The sequence below is a fragment of the Scomber scombrus genome, chromosome 4 (assembly GCF_963691925.1).
Source record: "Scomber scombrus chromosome 4, fScoSco1.1, whole genome shotgun sequence".
NCBI lineage: Eukaryota > Metazoa > Chordata > Actinopteri > Scombriformes > Scombridae > Scomber > Scomber scombrus.
Window position 1 is genome coordinate 26,375,738 of NC_084973.1, and position 26,758 is coordinate 26,402,495.

The 26,758-nt window shown below is 40.2% G+C and overlaps 1 protein-coding gene across 1 annotated transcript in view; it reads left to right on the top strand.

Moving 5' to 3' along the window:
* Nucleotides 1–206: 206 nt before the first annotated feature.
* rtn4r (reticulon 4 receptor) overlaps nt 207–26,758 on the top strand; it is a 42,146-nt gene continuing 15,594 nt past the window's right edge. The window contains exon 1 of the mRNA XM_062418053.1: nt 207–274. Coding sequence (XP_062274037.1) covers nt 253–274 — 22 coding nt within the window. The 5' untranslated portion in view covers nt 207–252. The remainder of the gene's footprint in view (nt 275–26,758) is intronic.

Genomic DNA, 26,758 nt, shown 5'->3' on the forward strand with positions numbered 1-26,758 from the left:
TATTTTTTTTATTCCCTCGTCCAAATGACTGAGCTTGGGTGCAGCCGGAGACGTGGCTCCCCACTCGGGAAGACCTACGGCTAAAGTTTGAAGGGTGCAGGGGTGCTTTAGGCTGTCCGTCTCCCACCGTGCACCGGATTTGCAATTACCCATAAATTGCAATAAACAGCGGATACCCTATCTGTCTCCACACGCGCTGGGATACATTTGACTTGGATTTATACAGCTTCTATTTTCACCCCCATCTAAATCATGAAGACCGTTATTATTGATGGTGAGTAGACTACACATTAGACAATAGGGCGTCTGTAAAGTTTTCACACAAGGCAGACAGGGACACACTGATGGGTTACTGCGCACTGGTAAAATCCACATCGGGCAATGTCAATGATCTGAAGAGAATAGGCACAACCAGTCATACATCAGATGTCCTAATTGGAGTTTACTCTGCTGGCTCCTTCGGGGTTTGGCTAAAATGGTACTTGACTGACAATATGCGCATAAACATCTCGAATTTGCACAATTCTTAATTATTTGTTTATTTTTGGAGCGGACTAATGAGCAGCGCTTCTATCAGTTACGGATAATGCCACTGTAAACGACCTTGACTCAGTCGCTCTTAATTGAGCCATAATTCAGAGCTGGTTTTGTGCGTCCCCCTTTCTTTTTCTCTTTATGTGCGTGTTTTATAAGTGCACGAGCGAGCGAGTGCGCGTGAGAGAGTGAGAGGCCATGTAGTGTTTGTGGCGGTCAATATGCTCTGCGTGATATCGCAACTTAACCCGGGCATCCGCTTCAGCCCGTCTGGACACTGTGGGCTGAGCTTTTGATGAAGTCTGCAGATGGTCCGCTTGGCGGCCCAATAATACCGCTTTACTCTCCAGCTCCTTGGCTTATATTTGGTGTTTTTGTGGCATCGTTCTACTCGGGGTGCCGCCAAAGTGGCAGGAAATTGGGCCTTGTAGATTTCACCGACTGGACTTGGAGCTATTCTAATGAGGGCAGGACATGCTCATCAATTCCCGCCGGAAATGGCTAAGAATTTCATTTCTTGGCAGTATCATGCCGTAGGCTGTGAATGTGCACGCGCGCGTGCATGTATAGATGGAGGGGGGCAGGTGCCTGTTCTCTGTGAATATGTGTAATGCAGAGCAGAGAGAATAACACTGACATGCCGTGTGATGTTTGATATGCAGCACCACGACGGGATAAGTGCATGTATGTAACATTCAATTTGTTCCATCAAGAGCTTGTGGAAAAACCTTATCTCCACCCTGCCCCACCCCTGCACACACTGCCTTAGCACACACACATTCAAACGAGCGCGCACACACACGCACACACACACACACACACACGCACACACACACACAGAGAGTGCTTATGCAACATGCTGTTCCTCACGTTGTTCATTACTTGGCTAAAACTGCAGGATTATGGTAAGAAAGCTGCAGATTATTGTGGGCCTACAGAGTAACTTTGCATTTCACAACTAGCAAAATCAAAGAGGCACATCTACTTGTGCATTCTCTTTGATATGTCACAGGGTGATGCAAATTCAAGTGCACACCCCTTCATTGGCACAGAATGGCTCTGGGTCCCACAGACCCTACAGCCAGGTTTTCATCATCCAACTGCTGATGTGATTTAGCACCAGGCTCCTGACACACACCTATGTCTGATTTTTTCCCCCTGCCGCAATTATAATTGGTATCCATCTCTCAGCATCCTGATTTGGCGGAGAAAATATGGCCTGTCGTGTCTTGTGTTTAAAGTGTCAGAGTGAGGAGGGACTTTAATTTACACTCTTTTTCACCCAGTCAGCATATGATCAAATGCCTCTGTGGGAAAGCTGTTGCTCGGGGTGCTGTTGCTCTCTGTCTACTGCCAAGCAAAGCCAATAAAGCCCAAATGAATGGATAAAACCATTATAGTGGAACTGAAAGCTTTCTCTTCAGGAGTTTTAAACCACTACACAATGAGGGCATTTTTTTCAATTAGTTAACTTTGTTATTGTTTTGGTAGTGCTTTGCCAAAAACTCTGCCCTATTTTCAAAAAATAGGCCACAAGATGCAGCATCTGAGGTGGCGAGATAATTGTTTGGAACACATCAAGCTGTTAAAAAAAAGATGGCACTCAAAAAAAAAAAGAATAACAATACCTCATTTGCATAGCGGCATTAGGTGGGATCAAACATCATGCCATAAACTGACAATGAGACACGGCATCTTCCGCATCCTGAAAGGGAATGTGAAATTGATCCACCGTTGTGTTTGTATGGGTGTGTATCTGAGCACAGGGGGAGGGCTGGGAGGGATAATGTGTGTGTGGGTGTAGTGTTTATGAGTGTATGGGGAGGTCTGAGGAGAGTCAGTGAGTAAGTAAATGAAAAAAGAAAACATGTAAAACTGATGGTTAGGTGACTTACAGTGCCTGCTGTTTTTCTGACTTGCCTTCTATGTGTTCTTCCAGTTAAAGCGTCTTATATCACATGTCAGTATGTCAGCTGCATGGATGCCGGAGCAAAGAGAGAGAAAGAAAATAATTTGTAGTTCTGCATTTTTCTTAAACATCGGCTACATCAATAAGGAGTAGTGTGTAGTTTCATGTGAGTTCTAGCTGAGATTTTTATTTTCCCTCTTAATTGGCCAAGGTCAGCAATGAGACCAAGAAAAGCATGAATCTTCCCCAGAGGTATTCAAAGGGAAATATGTAGGATTTTTATACTCCATAAAAGAAAATGACCATGATTTATCTGTAGCTGGGAAGGCTGTTAATCAATACAACTGACTCATTGATTACACTGCCAGGTACTGAGATTTCTGGCTTTCATTTGTAGCTTTTCAGCCTGAATTTCAAGTCGCTCCCAGTCTCCCCATTCTCATTTATTCACTTTTTCCAACTCTTTAACAATTGAGGATGGTGCTATGAGCAAGATCTTTTTATCTATGAAGACTAATACACATTAAACGACACGCGCCTACCTACAGGATCTGATCATAACACAAACCTCCACCCGCACCCTTAGATCTGCCAGCAGCTTGCACCGCAGGGCCCCCAGCACTAAGCTCTGGAGGATCTGGGGATTGAGCCTTCTGCTCTGCTGCACCACACTGGTGGAACAGCCTTCCTAACCATCTGAGGGCAGCAAGACCGTAGTCTCTTAGACTAGACCGTAGACTTTTTTATTTTAACTCTTATTTCCATTGTCTTTATGTTGTATGTCCTGTGTTATTAATACTGTAGCACTTTGAGCTCTCTATAAATTAAAAGTTTGGTATAAAATAAATGTATGATTATTATTATTAACAATAATTCTCATTACTTTTGCCTGAGAGGAGATAATAAGTCCTGTTTATGTTGTTGCAATTCTTTCTGGTCACCAATAGAGGCCGATAGAGGTCACAGATTGCTTATTGCCCCTTTGTGATTAAGTTTTAGGGGTCAATAAGAGTCATCACTGCTGCGCTGACTGCAACATGTGGTTTGGCTGCAACCCAAGTCCAAATCTCATCAAAGGAGGGCAACAATAGGTTTGCTTTGGCAATTCAGTTGTTTACTGACACAAAACACATCTGCATTGTCTTCTGGGCTCCCATTGGACAATGAGGGTAAATACAGGAATTAATTCAAGGGTAATTGCCTCCAAACAATGCAGACATCAGTCATGCCTCCACTTGTGTTGTCTTATCTGCACCACGCCGCCTTTTTTGCCAACAGAATGTCTTTGTTTCTCCTAGACACCAATGATATTCCCATCTAATTACTCATTTATCTGGTAATCCAGATTCATGACAAAAAATTCTTAGCAAGAGGCAGTGTAATAAGAGTTTATAAATTATAGTTTTAATCCCTCTAAATATGTCCAAAATGTAATTGTTCTCTTCATGTAATGCACTACTGAATGACATAATAACATCTTTTGAGATAAAATTAGATAAATAAATTAGTATAAAAAGAGACATTATTTACAATTAATGATGATAATCTTTATGTAATACATGGCAGCTCGTGTAGCAATATAACAACAGAATATTGCATTTTAGTACAGTCTAATAACCCATTTAATTGACATTTTATTGCAAATGGTCAACTTTTGATATTACTTGGCAGGATTATATTTGTTTTAGTAATGTTCATTTTTATGATTGTGCCAATTTGTTTTCTATTGATGGTTTTATATTGAATTAGGACTGTTATTAATATTAATTTGTTAATATTATATAAATTACTATTAGCATTTTAAGACACGCGAAACACAGTGCGGTAAGATACAAATATTTGTGCGGAATTGTTCAGTCATGCAAGGATTCCTCATTCATTACTGATCAGCTATTGTATTAATATTTCTTAATGATTACAGTCAGTCTAAAGGATGGAGATGTCAACATTTTGTGCTACAGAATCTTAATGGTATTAGTGCCTTAGTTACGGTGACAGACTGCAGCAGGCTATCTGAGAGTGGATCTGCTGGTATGTTCACTGCATCCTGATGAGCACGCTCCTTCAGGGGCTTCTTTTAATTGGCCTTCAAGTAGCACTGCATTTGTTTATACAGTACATGCACACGCAGATTCCCACTGATACACACACACACACACGCACGCGCACACAAATACATACACACAGAGAGGCATGCTGGCCTCAGATATCCTTGGAACCGTCCGCTCTAGGTTATCCCAGCCCTTCACTACTAATCAGCAAGACAGAGAAACTAAGTGGATAAACGAGTAAAATTCTATTTGTTTATACAGAGGAAGCTAAGGGGCGAAAATATAGAGAAAGCAGTAGAAATGGAATACACTATCCCTTCAGATTACCAGTCCTTAATCCTCTCCGTGCAGAAAATGCACTGTAAATGCTAACCCCCCACTCCCTACATTCCTCCTCTAAAATAAAAAAGATTACAAAAAAAAAAAAACAGTAAGTGTTGGCTCTCGTCTTGAGGAGGGTGTGGGAGAGGAGGGAGGACCAGATGAACAAGCGTTATGCAACTTTAGGGTGGCGGGGCGGGTGGAGTCTTTATAGGGGATTTATTTATGTCTTTTTCCAAAAATCCACTCTGACACTGTATCATAATCCTTTAAAGGTGCCTACGCATGACAGAGCAGATCAAACCTCCCAATGTGCCTAAGCCCAACCCTTTAAAAAAACAAAAAGTGAAATTTGCACATAATATGCAGTTGCATCAGAGCTGCGTTCACACCAGAGTCGTGATACATACTCACCAGCTGAGCCAGCAAGCAGCACGGAAGCCCCCCTCCCCCCTCCCCCCTCATGGGAGCAAATATGCATCTGTTGATTCCTTTAACACGACAATAAAATTACATGGCTGCAGCTCCCAGCATGCACAAACATGAGCCGGCTAATTTGTTGAACACCTTGCCCATCTCACTCCACTGCAGTGTCATCTTTCAATCTGAGGTTTCACAGTACAATTGTTCTCGCTGAGTCCTTGGAACTCACTGTGCCCACTTTTCTGTCCGTGTATCCATGAAAGTTGCATGGTTGTTCTAATCCAATTGCAGATGTGAAAGTGCGCCGAGCTGCCTGAACGTCGGTGACGCTGATTATACCACAATGGGGAGGCTGACTGATGGCCAAGTAAATTGTTAATTAGACAGAGCAGGAGCCGCTCTTAAATTAGACGCATGAATGGAGCTGTTGTCAGCCTTATAAGTCAACCCTGCTCCATGCCTCTTCATGCAGGCTGCGGTGCCACTCAGATAGATAAAGTGGCCTGCTGATCCAAGTACAGTGTCATTGATCATAGTTAGGAGGAGGTTTAGCATATCTGATTAACAGATAGATAGATAGATAGATAGATAGATAGATAGATAGATAGATAGATAGATAGATAGATAGATAGATAGATAGATAGATAGATAGATAGATAGATAGATTCAATCAATTAATCAATTAAAAAAATCTATCTAAGCTTTGTTGGATATAAACTATACAGTATGTGCATATACAAATTCCTCTCTCATAGACCTACAGCAGAGAGCTTGATGGTGGCAAAGAGGCAGGTTCATCAATACTTGGCTTAAGTAAACTCAGAGGACATTTTGATATAATTAGCCACATTTTGCTGACATACGACCTAATCAGCAGTCTGCACTCAGTCTGTATTGGCTGTGGCGGTTTTAACAGCAGGACAGTCAAATGTTCAATCAGGATATCCTGAGGAAGGACCTTTTTTTCCCTTCATGGGTAGATAAATATTCTCTGGTATTTTTAGCCATGTTGATCTCATTAGTGCTGGTGACGCAAAATGGACTCCCTACCAGTCCCTCTGATCATCCTGTGTGAATCTGCCTGTTGTTGTGATTAGTTTGCAATCTCAACAGATGGGAGTTGGTTTTCTGATGCTGTGTCTTACTCAATCCCTGGCACCACGACGTTGAGGCGCTTAAACCAAAATGTCACCTTTCCATACTACATGCATTATTGGACTACTCCTCTCCTTATTAATGTTCTTTCAAAGTGGAGCTCTATAGGACCACTTCTATGTGACTTGCATGAATAGTTGCGTATATAGGTGTTTTTTACATGAAAGACGTGGGGGGTTAAAGATGAAAACACCTACACCTAGATAGATAGATAGATAGATAGATAGATAGATAGATAGATAGATAGATAGATAGATAGATAGATAGATAGATAGATAGATAGATAGATAGATAGAATGCTGAATTTTACATTGTGCCATAGTTCCATTAGAGACCGAGTTAGAACAAAGCCTTTCAGAAACTCAGTGACAGATTGTGCTTTCCTACCGCGACATTGCAACACATTCACGACTGTAATGTGTCTCCCTGTAAGCTTCGTAGGTAGTTCACAGCTGAAATATGTATGGGGAGGCCTTCAAAGGAAATAGGTCATCACTCCTTGGCTCAGGGGAAATTGATCTGTTATAGAAGTGAAAGCTCATTCCGTAGGTGCTAAACATATATAATATATACCTGTTCTGGTGGCTTTATACAACAATTCCACAAACTTCAGGTGGCAGATATAACTGTCTTTCATACACAAATCAATGTCCTCAGTGGCAGGTGGAAGTGAAATGATTTGTTGAGTTGGAAATGCATAATCCTGCAACTGCTGTAGGAGCAAAATAAGACTTTCTAAACATAATCACAAGCATAAAAGTGGAATCAATGAGGATCCCACTCGTCTTCTACAATAAGTGCACCCTATAACCTTTGCTTTCAAAGTACAACACTATTGTTTATCTGAATGTAATTGGACTGGCCTGGGCTCGTAGAGCAAAATAGAGTATGAAGGAAAGGCAACTCCCTCCAAGCTAAGACGTAACATCTGTGTTCAGGGACGTCTGTGTGAATCAGGTTTTGCTCTCAGTCATCTCAGGGGCCCAAAGTAGGTTATTCTTATTAAAATGCAAATCTGAAAAGTGCTTCATCAGTACTCTCCTTTTGTCCCTGTGGATTGTGTGCTGAATACATATTCCTTCCAATTCTTTACAATCTTTCCCTCACTCTCACTTTTTCTTACTCCTCTTACATTGTGCTGGTCATTCTTCTCTCTCTAATTCTATTACTGTCTCACCCACATACACACTGTCGCTCATCTTTCTGTCTTCACTCTCAGGTGTAAATGCTGATTATCTTGTGTAGATATCAGGCCACGGCAAATTAAATGTGACCGCAGCTAGCCTGCCAGGACGTCCATTATAATGATATCTGTAATCTGCTGGGCTCAGGGGAAGCAGTGGGGAGGGGTGGGAAGATAGAGGGATGATGATGGAGAGGGATTCAGTGTGGATCTGGTGGCTGGCAGGAGAGAAGCGGACATGGATTTTCCCCTACTGATGAGGTTTGCGTGGACTACAGGACCATATGTTATCTATGGGTTTAAATCCCACAATCCAGAGTCCCATCTGAAGCTGAAACAACACCCAATGCTGAGGTCATGACCTATGTATACTGAGTTGGTGGAAAACTCTTTCTTTCCCTCTATATTTAGCCTTTTTGCTTAAATCAGTGCTATGCATTCCTTGTTGCTGTGCCCATAAATGGTGATTTGACATCTTAATCCTTGTATTTTCTCATATAGGTGTGTGTTAGTTTTTGTCCGTTCAGTCATATGGTGGCAATCAGTTATTACCCTACATTACGTGTTTATATAGATGTCTTCTTTCTTCCAAATGTGTATCAGTCAGTAATAGAGTCTCAAAATGGAAATGTATCCATCTGAAAGTATTGAGGATGATTACATCAGGGCACCATGTAGGATCGACACAACAGCATTTAGATCCTGCAGTGAAGCATTTTGACACGTCTCTAAACACATTAGAGAGGGAGGTAGACCTGAGTAAAAAAAATTCCCATGGAATCCCTTTGACATTCAGTATGAGAGAGCACAAAAGAAGAATTGATCTAATGAGCGCAAAGATTGTACTGGGGATATGTCAATGATGCGGGCATGTCAGCTTGGCTTGGTTTCCACAACCTCTAATCAGAAATGGTGCTTGTTTTCTCATGCCTGTACGTGTTCCCAGCAAAGCCTATCATCACAGCAATTATTCCAGTGAGGGAGATGAGCACTGCCAACACTCCATCTCCGAGCTGTAAACAAATTATGCTGAGGGGTCTTGATGATGTCTGTGTGAGAAACGAAATAGTTTGAAACCAATTTTGTTGGTCCCACTGTGCCGTCATGGGTCCTCAGCCAGCAGATACTCATGAGGGTTCGCAAGTGAAACTGTGCCACCACCGGAAGGAGGCTGGCTGTTACAGCAGCGTCTACAGATGTACGGTGTATGTGTAATGTATTGTTTTTTTTTTTCTTTGCAAGCTGTATCCATGCATTTTGTATCTGTTAACAAAAGTACAGATCCCGCTCCACTTGCTTCTATAATGAGTTTTTACAGATAAGCCTTTTTCTCTGTTAGAATAAATCAAAGCCCAACATTTCCACCTGGCATTTTCAAGTCGTAATTGATGAAGATAAATTTGCCATATGCTTCCTTAAACTTGATGCCATTGAGTCAGAGGAGGTTAATTTTACTGACATGATTTTGTAATTAGCCAAACAAGTGATGGCTTGTATTTTGATATATATCGCATGTTTAAGCTCCTTTATCTTGTGGACATTTTAGGTGTTTTTTTAATAAATCTTTCAGTGGTTTTGCTGCGGGTAATTGACAGGTTATGTTTTCTCCCCCTCCATCGCTCCCTTGGAAGGCATTAGCATATTGAGTTTCGTGCTTGACTGTGAAGCGATTCCCACCATGCCTTTTAAAAGGCATCACATGAATAGGCGGTACATTACACCACAGAGAAATATGAGACAGGAGAGAGGGCACACTCTTCCTCCACTTTACTCTCAGCTCATACACACTTCAGCAGGATGAGCTTGACATACGTGTGTGCACACTGCACACACTGGCTGCCAGGACACCCCGCTGCTTGCTGCCTCACACAAAGTTTAGGGGGTGGACCCGATTTTCAAGAGGGGCGAATGGTACATGTTACATTCCCATCTCCCACAGTTAAGTCAGGAGAAACAGCCATGAAATAGGTAAACCTTCCCCTCTAAGTTAACACAGGAGCTTCCCAAGGTTTGTTCCTTATTTGTCGTTGCCTACTCTGCCATATCACTGAAATTAGAGCTGGAAACTACAGAATGTGATCAATAGCTTGAAATGACAAACAGGAATTCATTTGCTGGACTACTGATAACGGAGAAATCACACAGATTGGAGTGGTTAAATCAACACCACAGTTTAGATCTACTGTCAACAACCTATTGTACCATCAAAGATATTTCTGAGACAGCTAATAAATTATCTGTAATCTCATGCAGTGTTGATTTGCAAAATTTTGACTAACATAAATTAACACCAAAATGAAAAAGAGAGCTGCATACTTTTAAATATATAGAGAATACAGTGAAAACATACATTTTGTGTATTAAAATTAAGTGGCTAAAAGGCAAAACATGTTATAAATTTCCTTATATAAAAATATATATTATAGGGGATTTAATTATGTCAAAAATCCACTGTGACACTGTATCATAATCCTTTAAAGGTGCCTACACATGACAGAGCAGATCAATATAAATGTATATTATATAAATTAAATATATAACTACAATATATCTCAAAATTACTTTATTACACAGGATGATCAAGATACCTCACTGTTAACAGTTTTCATATAAAAAACATTAATGTAGTTGTTGGTGTTTTCAACTTCTTCTAAAGGTAGAAAACAGCAACAAATTAAACAAGCTTTACATTTTTTTAAATTGCTCTGCATATTTGGATGATTTTGAATTATACAAAAGAACGATTTGTATTTTTCAAGTTCATTTTTGTTTTTTTCTGTTTTTGCTTTTGTTGAAAATAATGTTGATAGTGATCAATTTTGATAGAATACCTATTACATTACAGCTGACATTAATGATGGGGAGCTGGTTTTTGGTGAAAGATGACTTCAATCTTTCAACTGAGTATGTCTGTCTGTGGGCTTTAAATAGAGGTCTATGTATGTGTATAGATGATCAATAACACCAGCCACCACCCATTAAGATTTGCCTGGAAAATTTGCCCACTTCATGAGCTCCTTCTTCAGGTAGCCAAATTTCATATAGAGGTACTGTTCCATCAAAAGTAGACGGTTAAATAGTTCAAGATGTACGTTTAGAAACTCTACGAGGTCACTTGTGGTATCACAGTATTTCCCATCAATGGATTCAATTTGCACACAACCCTGTAATAGAGACCTGTTATTTCAAAAGCAACAGCGTCATGCATTAGAAACCATAAACAGCCATTAGCTTCATCCAGTGTAAGAGCTATGCACCTCACCACTGGCCGGGCAAAGCATTACTCAGCAAATGGAGAGACTGGAAACTGGAAACTTTATTGCAGATGAGCGGATGAAAGCAAATATGGTTTACTAACATGTATTTTATGGGTCCCTCTTCCTCAAAAAGAAGCCCCATTTACTGAATCTGCAAGGTTTTATTGGGGAAGCAATTATTGGGCAAACATTGTCAACTACAGTTGAAATAACGTTGATGTGTTTTGGTTGGCAGTGTCATTCTAGACAGCTGTCAGTTGTGAAAGACTGAAAAAAAGGCTTGTATTGAGCCTTTTGTTATTATTCCCAATTGTGATGTACCAATGTTCTTTGTCTCTCCACTCATCCTGAGGATATGTTTACTTTATTTGACAGAGAGATAACTCCCTTTCCCTCCGCTATATAGGCCCATCTGATGTTTCATTTGCTCGAGTGGAAACTTTTTCTACATTATGTAACTGACATTGAAACAGCCCTTCCATAAGGATTCCTCTGTCAATACAGCAGCAGCACTCTAATTATGTTCTTCTCATATCAGAGCAGTGAGTGAGTGCTGCCTGATATGGTGTGGAGTATGTGATACCTTCTTTATTACTGAATGCGTTTATCCAGCCCGCCCTCAAACTATCCTCCTGTGCACCACCTTCCCGACTAGATAGAGTTGGGCCTGTGCGTATTGGGACTGTATTACAGTATCGACTCCTCTTCCACTTAACAGGAGAATCAGCTCCGTTTACGACTAATTAAAGCCATTAAAGGGGGCACACGCTAATGCATTTTTGCACAGATAACAGAAACATGGGCAGCAGTGGCAGCCAGGCTCATTTTACCGACAGGTCAAGATGAGAGTAATTAACTGGGTATTAAAGTTATAGCATGACGTGTTCGCCGGCTCTTAGACGAGACAAGATGGAGGTTTGGGTGCAGAGTTCTGATACGGGTGTCATCAAACTCTGGCAGATTGGTTCTCACACTTCACATATTTTACTTTAAAAGCTCTGCTCGAGTATCCTATGTTCCCTCAGCTGCTCTTAAATTGAACAGTAATGAAACAAAGAAGGACATAAAATGTTTGCTAATGAAATTATTATATAAGCAGAACTCACACATTCTTGCACATTCTTGAGGAAATAATGAAAAGCTGTTTCCAAGGGTAGCTACAGATGTAGTCTTTACTGGTTCGTGTTGTAGTATTTGCTGAAACTCTGCCTCACTGTGGAGCGATTCTCAAGAGTAACTCTTGGGGAAAATTATAGGTTACATCATCAGAATTTACATAAAATTGTCCGGCGATTAACTGAGTTTTGCACTGCAATGTACCAAGTTCTGTATACTTTATAACATTTTCATTATCTACAATTCTAATAGAGCATTATTCAGGTTAAATGCATGAAGGACTTGCATAATGGCTGTGACTGCACACATATACATTCTGTGCAGCCATTATTCAGTGTCTGACAGCACCCTGCAGCCTATGAGCAGAAATAGTTTTGCTTCCCTTGAGTTCCCAACCTTGATATACAGCTGTATCACATCCATTGTACATTTCCATCATACAAACTGCAATACTGGTTAATCTATACTTCCAGCCAGACAGGTGCCATCAGTGTCTCTCTGCAGGGAAGGGTGTACAAATAAGCAGAAATTACATAGATAAATATTCATTGTCCAGATGTCGATTAAAAACACAAAACAAAACCTGGTTTCTGCCACAAGGTGCAAGATGAAAGCAAAGAGCTTTAAGAGTTCCTCCACCTAAGGTAAGCTATTGCTAAGCTGAGTCTACAGTATCTCTTATCCACTGTGCTGAATACAGGAAGAGGGGAAAGGGAAGGGAAAATAAGGGCTAAGCATTCTGTTGCCAGATTGACTCCATCTTCAAAGAGATATTAACATAGCGCCAGTTTCCCTTTTATCTTCCTTTAATTTCAAGGATGCCAGCCCAAATTAAAATGCAATGTGACTGAAATGAACCAAAAATACACAAAAGAAGGAGAGAAGGAAAATTAAAAAAGGAAGAAAGACAGGTTGGAAACATTAATGTGAAAGAAATAAAACAACATTCACAGTGACTGGAACATCTCAGGTTATCATTTTTCTATTAGTAAATTCCCCTATTGACCATATTTCATTGATCACACTTTATTGCAACAGATGAAATCATGTGTGCTGATGTTTCCTTAATATAAATATCCAATACTAATGGACTCTTGTAAATCCTTACTGATTGCAGAGTAATATACAGACATTTTCAAATCACACAAGCCAGGTGCAGGTGTAGCTTTTCAATTACAGATCTGTAAAGCTCATTAACATTCAGCTAGGAAAAGATCAGATTTGCATGAAATCTCAGCGATACTAAATTAGACACTTTGAGCTTAGAGAAATTATTATTTGGTGATGGAGCCATAACACTGTAATAACACTGAATTTCAATATTTACCAGGACAAGCTGGTTTGTGTTTTCACAGGATTCCCAGGTGATAGTGCTATTTTATTGGTAAGCAAAATAGGCTCCACAAACACTCAAGTAACTGCTTTAATGACTGTTTTCCATGTTGGCAACAAAAACTCCAGACTTCCAGATGTTCACCACTCAGTTTATTTAAAAAAAAAAAAAATGCTGCCTGCCAAATGTAATGTGGAAATTATAACGAAGTAAACGAAGTGCAAATTGTTATGAATACTGAAATAAAAGTTTCAGATAAAGTCCACACAAGCCAGCAAAGGTGGCCTGCTGTATAGGTTGTTCAGATCAACAGGGAAATGAAAATAGCTTATTCTGTATCGACTGCCGCCACAATACAAAACATTCATCTAGCAGCGTGACTGCAAGACAAAACCCCCACTCTCTATGTCACCCCAGCTCCATATATATTTCATTGGCCTTGCATTTCTTTGAAAGTTTCTTTGCATTCTGTGTTTGTATCTCAAAACTTGTAGTAAATTTTAACCATGTCCCCTTGGCAGGAATGTACATCCTTCTTACTTCTCTGCGGAGCCGGCAGCTGGCAGCATAATGTTAGAGATCGAGTGTCACAACAGTTTCCTTAGCTTCTCAAAAGAAGATTTCAGATGCTTTTTCCCCATGCGACATTGCTGTCACAGACATAGCATGTTTAAGATAAAACAGGGAATAAAGGATCTTGGAAGATGATGTAGCAGAGCTGGTGATGGCACAGAAGATCAGACTGCAGTAGAGAATTCCGGGACGTGAGAAAGACGGAGAAGGAGAGGGAAACCATGCATACTAATGCCACCCACTGCATTCTTGTCTGTCTTTCCTTACTTTACATAGGGGTCTTCATTTCAACTTTAAAATTAATTATCCTCATATAATGATGCCTCCTACACAATATTCCTGTTTCCATATAACTTCTTCACTGAAGCAGTCATGAAGAACCAATCTGGGAATGTTTCCGTTCTATGCCGTCAATCTTTCATCCTGATTTCCATTTAACTGCTTTTACCTATGTGTCAACCTGATAGAGGTGTCTGCACTGCATAGAAGTAATTTTCCTATGGTATAATGTGGGTAATAACTGACACAGCATATTGACTTGGCTAATTGACTTAGAAATGATGGTGGTAAGAAGATAAATGGTGGGGTGTGTGTGGTATATTTGTGTCATTAGCTGCATACTGTACCTCAGCGAATACCTGAGGAGGTGTTCAAATGGGTTATCTATCTGAGATGAGGCGATGAAAACAGATTGAGATGACTCACAGCATGGAGGAGAGGCAGAGATGTGAGGTGTAATTTTCAAAGACCCATATGGCCATACATGCCTTTGGTCATATGTTGATATGCACTTTAAAGGGATGTTTCGATTTCATGCCTGGCTGGTTGATTTCTGATACCTTGGAACATGGCAAAATTGCTAAAAAAGATGACCAGTGGGGAAGAAACAAAGTCAGACAATCATACAGGATTTAAATGAACCTCCAGTAAAATCAGTAACCAAAGTATCTGTCATAAACATCCATTCCAGTTTACAGATAAGTCTCCTAGTCCAATTTTGATCTGCAGTACTAACTTTTACTGTATGCATGTACACATTTTCCTGTGCAAGGAGTTATTATTACAGACATTTCTGGTGCACACACTTAGGTTTTACCTTGTGTTTTTTGCCCTTTATTGTATCAATTTTACTATGTTCTCAGATCTCAGCAATTGCTTTGGTGTTGTTTGTTTCATTAAGTATATTCTGTGAATTGTTTCTTTCATTGTGTTGAATGTAATAATAATCGATAGAATTGACGGCCAAAACTAGGAACTATAATTTTCCTGTAAATGGTTACACCAGCAATTTACTGTTTCATTTACGGTGAAGTCATAAAAGCAACAGGGGCTGAGATACCCTGTCTTCTAGTCCCTACTATGAGTCAAGCTCACAAAAAGACCCTTCCTGCCTGGGAAAGGCCCATTTTTCAAGCTCCATACCATACTAAGAGTCTAAGAGTGACTGTGTAAGGGTTATTTTTTCAGACATTGGAGTGGTCTCTTCAGAGCCACAGAAGACACTATTCAACTATGTTTAATTAATAGTATTTCTGATTACAAGTAACTTCAAGGAGATTTGAGAGTACACCTTCAGATCTAGAAAGGCCTTTATTTTCTGAGACAGATTTTCTTCATCATCTTATTGTTCACCACAAAATCCTTTGGCTTTTTTAAGCTTGGAGGAATGCAGCACACCACTGTGGGATGGTATTTTTTAGAGTAAATGTGCAATGTGAAAAGATTTGACTTGACTTGTGTGAAATACCAAATGGCAATGTTTAACTGCAGGGTTCGATGTTGGACAGAAAATGTCAAAATATGGTTCTGAAAGCTAAAGTAGGTCAGAAGTTGGCATGGGATTTCTGTGTAAATACATTCACACCACCAACACAATGCCTTCAAACGAGTAAAGGGTTCCCAGCAATATAAAAGCAGTGTGCTCTTAAGTAGCTCACAGACACATGTTCAGATTTCGGGTGACAGGCTGGGGGGGAAGTAGAAGTTATGGGAGGGAAAGGGATGAACTGGTCTTTTAATATACTATATCTTTTTATTCAGGAATAATCTGCATGGATTTCCTGACTGTATGGGAAGATCTTGTTCAGAGCAATCATCTCACAAAAATGAGCAAGTGATAAAAAATGAAAAGAAAGAGAGCTCCTTTATGGATTCAGAAAGTGATTGGTTCTCAATCAAAATGGCAGTTTTTTGATGGTATAATGACCTCTTGACCTCTCCAAATAAGAGAGATGGAGAAGGCCTTTAGTTGGCTCCTTTGGTGCCTATTTAAGGAGCCGCCAGTCTGTGCTCCCTATTTTATCTGATCCACAGAGCGGCTATTGGAGTCCACATGATTGATGTGGTCTCATCTCTCAGGCTGTCACGCTCTCCTGATGAGCAGATACTTTATCGACTCGGTTTTGGGAATGTGTCTAGTCTCACCGCTCACAAGAAAGCGTAAGCTCTTTTAGGGAAAAGACTCCAAATGGTGACCTAAGCCCAGATCTTCAAAGTGTCTATTCAAGTGTAAGGTCCCATCAGATAAGTTGTCCTGGTAGGATATTAGTTTCGAGGAGAGGGCAGAAACCAACTGTCTGTTAGTGCTCTGTGCCAGATCCTATTGACAGAACAAGAAATACTGGAGTTTGAATAATGGCATTAGCTAAGGTGACGACAGTCCATTGATGTTTCTTTTGATCTTGAGTCTTGAGTTGATCTTTTTTCACTGTGACTATTGGCTCCTTTCTTCTGTCAATAATGTCTAGCTGGACAGCTTGAAGTGCACATCAATCCTGCCAGCTTATCGAATAATGAAAGTATGGAAATGCCAAACAAGGAACTATTTCAAACACAAACCTGTTAGTACATTTAAAATTACAAGCAGATTTCCTGCTGTTGTTTGCTTATCCGTGCTTTGTGCTGTGATGTTCAGTTCAGGGGGGGAAATATTTAAAAAAAACTGTAATCCACAAAGTCTCTCTTTCCTACCAATAAGGTGATGGCTTTGCATTTTCGCTCCTAAGCTCCGCCGGCTGTATCAGAGGGCAGCCTTCACAGAGGAGATTGTACAACCCCATGTAATAGGCTACTTCAGTTATAAAGGGCAGGTGCTTATCTTGTCCATATAGGATCCTTTGGTCAGACTGATCTGGTGTAGAGACATTAGGTCTTAACCTTCATGTCCAATTCTCTGTCGACGAACCATCTCTAGTGGCAGAACAAGCTCTCAAGTGAAAAACTAGAAGAAATCCATTCAATGAGAAGCTGTCTTTTGTGAGAAACTTGCTTTTCCTCCAATGCCCTTTTCCCCTTTTATATCTTACACTGTGTAAGGGAGTCGGGCTTAAGACAACCGATTTGTTCCACTAAGGGAAGCAGAAATGCTTAGATAATAGGTCTAAGTATCAGGAGGTTGTCAACGTTGTTTTTCTATGCCCTGATAAATTATTATGAAAAGAAAAGACAAGATACAAGAACTAAGTTAAGAATAGTGAGATGGAAATCAGTTAGCAACTTTTGATAGGATTTACAAAGTCACAGCCTGCTGTCACATAATGCTACTGAACCAAGACTGCGTGATTCATAATGTTACAATGGCCATTTACCACACTCTAAACACATCCCGCTTTTATGCGACTGCTATTTGTACATTAGCATACCAAAACTTTGACTAGTAGAACTTATGTGAAATCATACGGGCAAAATAAAAAACTTATGTTGCAACACCAGGCTCTTGTTGCATGTGGGTGTTTTTCTGCCCTAAACAAGAATTGGCCCTCAACAAGCAAGAATTTTAACTGGGAGCCAGCATCGTAGACAGTCAGGGTTTCCAGTGTTATGATTTCCAGACTGCAAAGCCTGGGATAGTGTAGTAACACCATAACAGAGAAATATGATATATATTGTTAAGGGATAAATGCACTGGATGTGTTTGTGTTTACTGTGCATCATATGAGGTCTGAATTTGAAATTGTGGTGCATGTTGGTCTAATACTGAAAAAAATAGTTGATCAATCGATTAGTCACCAACTATTTTGATAATTAGTTAATAGTTATAATCATTTATCAGATCACACATCCCATTCTCTGATTTGAGTTTTGTATTGTGTGTCAGAATTGTATATTAAAGGAGTTTTTTAGGGAGTTTTTCCTTATTTGAATCATTTGAGTCTTAGGACATTATATGTTGTATTACTGTATACAAACTGTAAAGCCCCAGGGGCAAATTTGTGATGTTGGACTACACAAATAAAATTGACTTAACTTGACTATAATTACTTTTATGGGTTTTGTACTGTATTAACAATATTTTAAAGTAATCACCCTGATCTATGGGAATTTCTAATGGGGTTTTTATTTATTTCTCTTAATTTTTTTTCTCTTAAAGTTTCTGGCATTTTTTAGACTAAAAGAAAAACATGTCACTTGCAATAATAACATTTGTTTACTGTAATTTATTTATGGTTAGACTTTGATTTAGACACTAGAACAATTTGCAATACTTGAGTGCATCCTTGACATACAGATCAGTACATTCTTGTGATATGTGACACATGACATTTGCAAAAGAAATGAGACAAAAATTCACCAAAAACTCATAGCTGAACTCAGGACTTGGCTTGCTGTTGTTCCTTTTTGTTTTGTTTATAAATGCAGAATTGATCGTGTGTGTCCTCTTGTCTGCTAATATGATCAGCTAACCGGAGGATAAATCCCCTCTTGACAAGATGTTGATTATAAGAATTTACCTTGATTAGAACTGTTGACATTTTTCACTGGCCTTTTTAAAACACCATTGATAACCATGTTAAACTGATGGCAGCTAAGCCACTACAATCCCTTCACTGGGATTTCCCTTTTATACCACTGGCTACTGGGATTTGAGCTGTCAAACTGCAAAGCTTAGCTCCAAAACAAAACAAAAAAAATGGAGGGGAAAAAAGCTGTTTAGCACATCCCTCTGGTGTACAATATGGAAACAAGGGCAACATTTCTCATGAATTTCCATTCTTACATACAGCAGACAGACGATACATGGGTAGCCGTAAAAGGTTAACATAGATAGGAATTAACTGAATGAAGACAAAGGGCACGGCCGACATTACACTCCACCGCTGATCATCACAGTTTATGTTGATATGTTGTATGACATTAGTTTGATTGATTAAACTTTGGTACTTTCTAATTTAATGTTGGGCTGTTTCTCATGAACTTTATGATTACGGTAGCTAGGTCATGTTAATCTTCCAGTCTCTCCATCCAATTTCATTTTCAATAAATCAATTTATGTCATTTCCCTTAGTCCAAGCATGTTGACTGTAAATGGTTTTGTGTGTTTTCTTCGTTTGACTTGCCTGGTGCTGGCATTTCAATGTTGAATCATTGCACATTATTAAATCAAAACTGCTGCTGGCAATACAAAATGGAGAATTTCCAGAGCTGAGCAGAAGAAGGTCTAGTTAATGGATTGCATTCTTTTTTATCTTTCAAATAATGAATCTTTCTATTAATGTTGCGCTGACTTTGATGTTGATCCACAGGCGTATACACCATTAGTCATGAAGCTGTCTACTTCTCACTGTATTTTGTCTTTTTTTTTTTCTCCACTGTAGCACATATTTTTCATGGCCTTTGATGCTAGACCTCCTTATTATTCATCAACATACTTCTAAACCCAGTTACGGATATGCATAAAAAATATTCTTAATCTGGATTACCATTTCCTCTCTCTCTCTCTCTCTCTCTCTCTCTCTCTCTCTCTCTCTCTCTCTCTCTCTCTCTCTCTCTCTCTCTCTCTCTCTCTCTCTCTCTCTCTCTCTCTCTCTCTCTCTCTCTCTCTCTCTCTCTCTCTCTCTCTCTATCTATCTATCTATCTATCTATCTATCTATCTAGTCCACCAAGAGTTAGAATATTAATATTAGCAATAATGTCTGTAAAAAAATGTGCTTGACCATTAAAAATAAGCCCTAACCCTAATTTAACATGCACTGAATAGTTCAGAGAAAAAAATGAATCCTCATTTTGACTTAGACTCTTCCAGAAGACAAGAACTGGTCAGATATTTTCACTGACTACCAATGCGGCTTTACTTCTTTAAGGAAATTTCTGAAAATCAGCACAATTATCTTAAAATAAGACCAGAAAAAGCAGCTTCACTGGAATCAAGGAAATGACACTATAAAGAAAGAATCTTGAAAGATTATAATTTTTTTCGACATCATGATTTTTTTGTGTGTTGAAAACAGGTCAGATATTAATACCATCTGACTTGCTTTGGCTTCATTTAAGAGAGTAATATTTTAGGTCATAATAATAGACAGTATTTTGTTAAGAGGTAGATTTCTTCTGTTGTTCTGATGCCATCAGGGACTGGGATGAACACTAGGGGGCAAGCTTAAGCCTTTCTCACATATCCATAGCATATTTAGACAATTAGATATCTTCTCTCCTCTTCCATCCCTTAACACTTATAGCTTGTGTATTTGTTTCTGAGTGGTATACGGATGTGACAGACTGAGAACTCACATGCTTGTTCGTATTTATCTTAATCCATAAATAACATTCATGGGGCTATTTAGTATTCTGTTTGAGGCAAATTGTGTGGACTTCAGGCACCTCGGATTAAAAATGGATTGCATCCTCAAATCTTTCCCTGTCTTTATTTTTTCCCTCTCTGACTCTTTTTCTCTCTCTGCACACCCTATAACCAATGTCAAGTCTCTGTTGTTGCAGGCTGTCTCTTTAGATACACTAGCCTTTCTCTATTCTCTCCTGCTTTTAAACTCTGTGTTAATTCACTCTCATTTATTCTCTTTTTTTTTCCTTCTCTGTCTCTTGCTCCAACCTGTCGTCTCTCTTTCCTGTGCTCCCTTGCTATTGAGAATATTTCTCATTGCGCTGCCACTCCTTTGCAGTGTCTGCTTCAATTTGCATCATTCCTCAGTATGCAGTGTCAGCTCAGGCCTCCTGATCAAAACCTAGTAGCTGATGACGGCTTTCATCCCACATTTAGCAGCCCTGCGTCCATGTAGCTGCCTCCCTGTTTCCCACAATTCTTTGCTGGTGCGGGAGTGGTGCCCGCCTGTGTCTGCTGGTCTGTCTGCTGCGTTGGTCTGTCTGTTGTTTGTTGCTGGGGATCGGGGAACAGATGGTGCGCTACGTTTCCCCCTGCAGAGAGTCAGTGCTACAAAGTGCAGCATCATGCAAGATGGGTTTTTACTGCAGAAACAACTACCTCAGTGGATCTCTTATACTTTGTGCACTCTATCAGCACAGATAAATGCTACTATAACATGTTCTATGCATAGAGTCCCCATCTCATCTCCATACTTCGCTGCATACAACAGCATTCCCACTTGTTCTTTAAAAGGTTTATCCTTGTATGACTTTTTTTTTGCTAAATATTTAACCAAGGTCTCATCATGCCTCTGTAAAAGTTTTCACACCAAATTAAAGTCTTAAGATTGAAAGGATTGTCCTTGACTGTTTTCAATAGATAACTGGTGAATTATTAAAGGCTTCGTTAGGGGACCTCTTTGTTTAATACAGTAGTACTCTGAGATCCAAAGTAGTTCGACAGTTCTAGAGTTTGGTAGAGATTATGGGCCTCAGCAAAACTCCCTGGGCAATGCTGCTGTGGCTAGAAATATATACTAGCATCAGTTCAAGCATGTAGGCAGGACAACCCCTCGGGAGGATGAGTGGGCTTAGTGTGGATGATAACTCTCAAGAGGCCCCTCTTGCTAAAATATTAACAAGGTGGATGAATTCATTTCACTTAAAAGGCTTAATTTAATTTCCTGCCAATGAGTGTCGCCACTGATATTGCCAAAGTACACGAATGACAGAGATTGGTAGATAAGGTGATAGAAACATTCATGCAGGCACCATCTTGCAGTCCTGAACTGTGCAACAGCAAAGGTGCATTTTTAACTGCTCATAAATCAGTTGTATTTGGGCCAGTGCCAGACACTCAGAAGCCAAGATTAAAACTCTACTCTTCCTAATCATAACAAAAGCCATGGGATTAGTCATTGGAAATGGAGTCAAGGTGCTTGCCCACACAACTAATTGAGCTCTTATCTTGGCCCAGCTGGTAATGCCATTAATCATAAATGACATGTCATGTTCATGAAGAAGTGTGGAATAAGCTCCATAAGCTCCTGATGATCTCTGAAAGTGCATGGTGCTTTTTTTTCAAAAGCCCACGTGAAGCCTTGTGGATATCGTATGATGATTAGCCTACCAGGGTGTTCTGTTAGTTAACTTGAAGTCATACAAAAGGGTAATTCAAACACACTGTGATTTGTTGCTCTTCTTTATGACCAAATTTGTGTTCAATTTCTTGCTGCACAAGCCACTGTCTTGCTTTCTCCTGACCGGTGAGACTAATGATAATCTACTGGAGGATTGTTGCTCAGAGCAGACTCAGAGCCTCTATTTTCTTGTTTACTCTACTTTACCAGAGGCGGTTTACCATAGATATAACCAACGAAAGAGGAAGAGCAAACATAATCTATTGTTAACCACTGCAGTTGCTGCACAGCTGCTATTTCTAGATGCCCTGTAGAAATGCAATGGTACCTGGGAAGCTACATGTAGCTCTCACTGTTTTCTGTATTATCTGCCTCTAAGCTATTTTCTTCTTTGGGAAAAGTGTGTGTAACCACACACTGTTGTCTTATGACCTCTGATTGAACATATTTTCCCCAGGAGAGTGCAAAATGATTGTCTTTCGTGCTCCTGTTTCAAATCATGCATAGCTTTAATTGCCAGCCCATGATAGGGTCTATGAGAAAGCTCTGAAATACAAGTGCTCACATCAGTGTGCACCAGTAAATTAGCATGACAGTGGCGGGTGGCTGCATTGGGAGTTGGGGAGAGGCAGTGGTGGAGACGAGGTTACGAGCTCAGCAGAATGATTGAAATCCCTGCTGTCAGGTGATGGCTGCTCAGGTGATGCGGCATAACGTTAGCGCCTCTCTAAGCAGAATTCAGACAGAAAGAGAAGACTTTAAAGGTTTTAATATGAGAGAGGATCAAGAGGGATTAGCTGTCTGTTTCTGTTTTGTTTTTTGTCAGGGCTGCGTGTCACATGCAGCCTATAAACATTGGTGTATAATGTGAAGAGGCACATGTAAAAAAATTGTTAATACAAATGTATGGCACAGACGGAGAAAAAAAAGTATACATCATGCCAAATATGTTAACAAAAACAATCAATCAAAGGATGTTAAATTGAAAAGAGGATTAGCTTGAAAGGCTTGATGGCTTCTTAAAACCAGCTCCTTGAATGTGTCCATGCCAAGTAAGCAATAGACCAGGATTTGTGGGCAGAGACCAAAATACTATTGAAACTGATCATGGGACCAGACAAAAAGAATAGACAGGTTTCCTTTCACACGTTCTGATTCTTTTCAGGATCAAAGTCTTTTTTTTCTTTTTTTTTTTTTTGACATATGCAATAGTCACTTTGCATATTAAGACTTTACTAATCAAAATGATCAATTTACATGATTGTGAAGTCCATATTTGAATAAAATAATGCAAAAGCTTGTTAGTGTGGCAGTCAGACAGGGATTGATGATATGTTTTTATGCATGATAAAGAAAACATTACAAAGAAAATATTACAATCAGCACACAAGCAGGTTCATATTAATAAAGGTCATCCTTATTTTCCTTACAGCATTTCATGTAGCCACAATCTTGACAGTTAGGTAGATTTTATGCCTTAATAAACATAGAAATCTAATATGAATGCAATGCACAACAACACTCCATCCATTTAACACTCAAACAAGAGGTTCTCTCAAAGAGGTTTATGTAACTTTCTGGAAATATCTCACAGAGCTAGTGGAAGACCTATGCGTGTACATAAAACTTTTATATGTGGCATTGCTATTTATAGTTAACCTTTGTGTCGTGTTCGTTTCTCCCCCCTTACTTTGGTGCTCCCGGTCAAATTTGACCGGCCTGTTTTAACTGCCCTTAAATTAACACAAAAACCATTGATCGTCACCAAATTGTATTTAACTCCCTTTTAACCTGTAAACAATGTCTCAGACTACTGGTTACATGAATAACTGCAGTGAATAGACACAGAAATTGAAAGTTGTATTCCAAAATTAACATTTATTGTAGAAAAATCAAAACAGAGACCAAATTCACAGAACATCAGAACATCAACATGAACACATTGTGTGTGTGTGTGTGTGTGTGTGTGTGTGTGTGTGTGTGTGTGTGTGTGTGTGTGTGTGTGTGTGTGTGTGTGTGTGTGTGTGTGTGTGTGTGTGTGTGTTCAGACACAGGAGTGGCATTTTGCAATCAGGTCACAGTGTGCCTTGCAAACGTAGGCATCACATTTGAAAGTGCACGGGGAAGTTGAGGCTTGTTCTTCCTCACTGTCCCCACCATGGTGAGCTTTCTTTTCAGCAGCTCCTGACCAAGCCCATGTGATGTGAAAAAGTTATCACATGTGATGTTATGCCCCTTGAGACCGGCTGTCATGTCCAACACAACACGCATGCCTTGGTTTTTTTCTGGCCTTCCAGTAACAGGTTTCCCTGTGTAAACCTGCATATTCCAGGCGTAGCTGCTCCTGGCATCACATGCTGCCCAGATCTTGCTCCCATACTTGCCTGGTTTGCTTGGGATGTACTGTTTGAATGGACAGCGACCTCTGAAAGGGACCAGGCTCTCGTCCACTGTCACCTCAGGGCCTGGATTGTACATCAGTGGTAGGCGCTCCACCCACCTGTCCCAAATGTTCCTGATGGCAGCCAGTTTGTCGTCTCGCCAGCGGAAAAGTCGTGTAGCTCTGTCATCAAATCTGATAATTCTTGAGAGGACATGAAACTGTTGCAGGGACATAGTTGACCGGAATATAGGCCTCCCTGACTCTGCATCCCACAGACTTTTTGTAGCCTCATTGTTGGACCGATGTACTCCTGCTAGAATCAACAGACCCATGTAGGCTTGGAGGTCTACCTGGTCCAAGGCCTTCCATGTGTCCGCAAACACACGCCCCCCTTCCAGGTTTGTCATCGCCAGTATAATTTCCACAATGGACTCTGGTAAAAAGAGTTGGAAGCTGGACTTGATGTCATCCACACGAGATGTTGCATACCGTGTTGGCCCTGGTGACATCCTAATGATATTTTCCCCTCTTGATCTGCCTCCTCTGTCCTGGGGGGATGAATACCAGAGCAAGTTGCCATCCTTGGACTGGAATGTCACCTCAGGTGTGTCTTCCACAGGGGCCTCTTCCCCAGGTGCCTCTTCCTCAGGGGCCTATTCCTCGCCATCTGTTGACTGTTCGGTCTCATGATGGTCTGGATCAAAATCAGGATCGTTGTCTTCTATTTCTGAAACATCCTCCTCTATTTCTGGTTCAACTCCAATCCCGTCTTCATCAGTTTGAAAAAAAAGGTCAAGAGCCTCTCTGACAGAAAAACGTCTGATCAGGCGCCGACTCATTGTGTTCAGAGTAAAATAAGAGCAATGCACAAGCAAGCTGGGGATCTGTGAGAAGATATCATACGTTTTGTATCGAAAGTGTGGTTCACGTGGGGGGATGGACACATTAGCCCGGGAAAGAGCCAGGTTCCCATAACAAACACCTAATTGGTAACTTTGAAGTGTTACACGTTTAGTCTGGAAGGTGTGGTTCACGTAGGGGGACAGGCACATAAGCACGGGAAAGAGAGGACACATGGTCAGTCTGAAAGGGGTTCACGTGGGGTGGAGTGTGTGTGTGTGTGCGTGCGCGTGTATGTGCGTGCGTGTGTGTGTGTGTGTGTGTGTGCGTGTAGGTGTGTTTGTGTGTGTGTGTGTGCGTGTAGGTGTGTGTGTGTGCGTGTAGGTGTGTTTCTGTGTGTGTGTGTGTGCGTGTAGGTGTGTGTGTGTGTGTGTGTGTGTGTGTGCGTGTAGGTGTGTTTGTGTGTGCGTGTGGTGGTGGTGGTGGATTTGTGGTTGTGTACTATCTGATGAATGGACACAATCTAGGGTCACCCATTCATTTCCTATGGCGGTCATTTTTGACCGGGAACACCACAGGTGTTACAAAGTTGACTAAACAACTCAAAATTCAATGAAAGTAGTGATCAGCAATTGTATATGTTCAAATGCCTAGTGTGGAGGATATCATAAGCCCTTGAGACAATAAAATGTAAAACACAATATTTATGATTGATCGAAATGGAAATCGGTCAGATTTGACCCGAACACGACAGGAAGGTTAACTAAAGGATCTGAATACTTCTTCCCCAATGCCATTCTGTTAAGTCCTAATTTTAATCACCTGCTACATTTAAGAGCCAAGTGCATTGATTTATTGGGATTTTAAGGGTCACATTTGCTGTTTAATGTAGATGTACTGCATGGTTTAGTTACACAATCCCTTTAGTTTTGCTTCCTTAGTTTTTACTCAGATTTATTCCATGATGCGATACTTACACGCTTGTCCTGTTCTTGTTTAGCTCTTGAAATCAGCAGTAGTCACTTGTGTAGATGAGAGTCATGCTTTCTCACACTTCAGTCAAACTACTATTATTCCCCTCTTTTTTTAGTATGCAAAACACTTCAGTGTTATTATCTAAAAACACATTAATAGCACCAGGCTAATGGTTCACATATATGGTGTTTTGTTACATTGTGCGTCTTAATCAGTAGGGCAGGGATGGACCAAGAGCACCATTAAAAGCACTATAATGCATTTATATTAGTCAGACATATCAGACCTATTAGCACAACCACTAGAAATGGCATTCACCAAGAGCTTACAAGCTGGAGCTCCAGGGAGAAAGGAACAGCTGAAGGATCCAGTTTAAAAATAACAGATTGTTTTTCTCCAGGGCTGGAATGACTCATTACCCAGGCAGCAAAGCAGGAAGTCTTGTCAGTTGGGTCGTCCCACAGTAC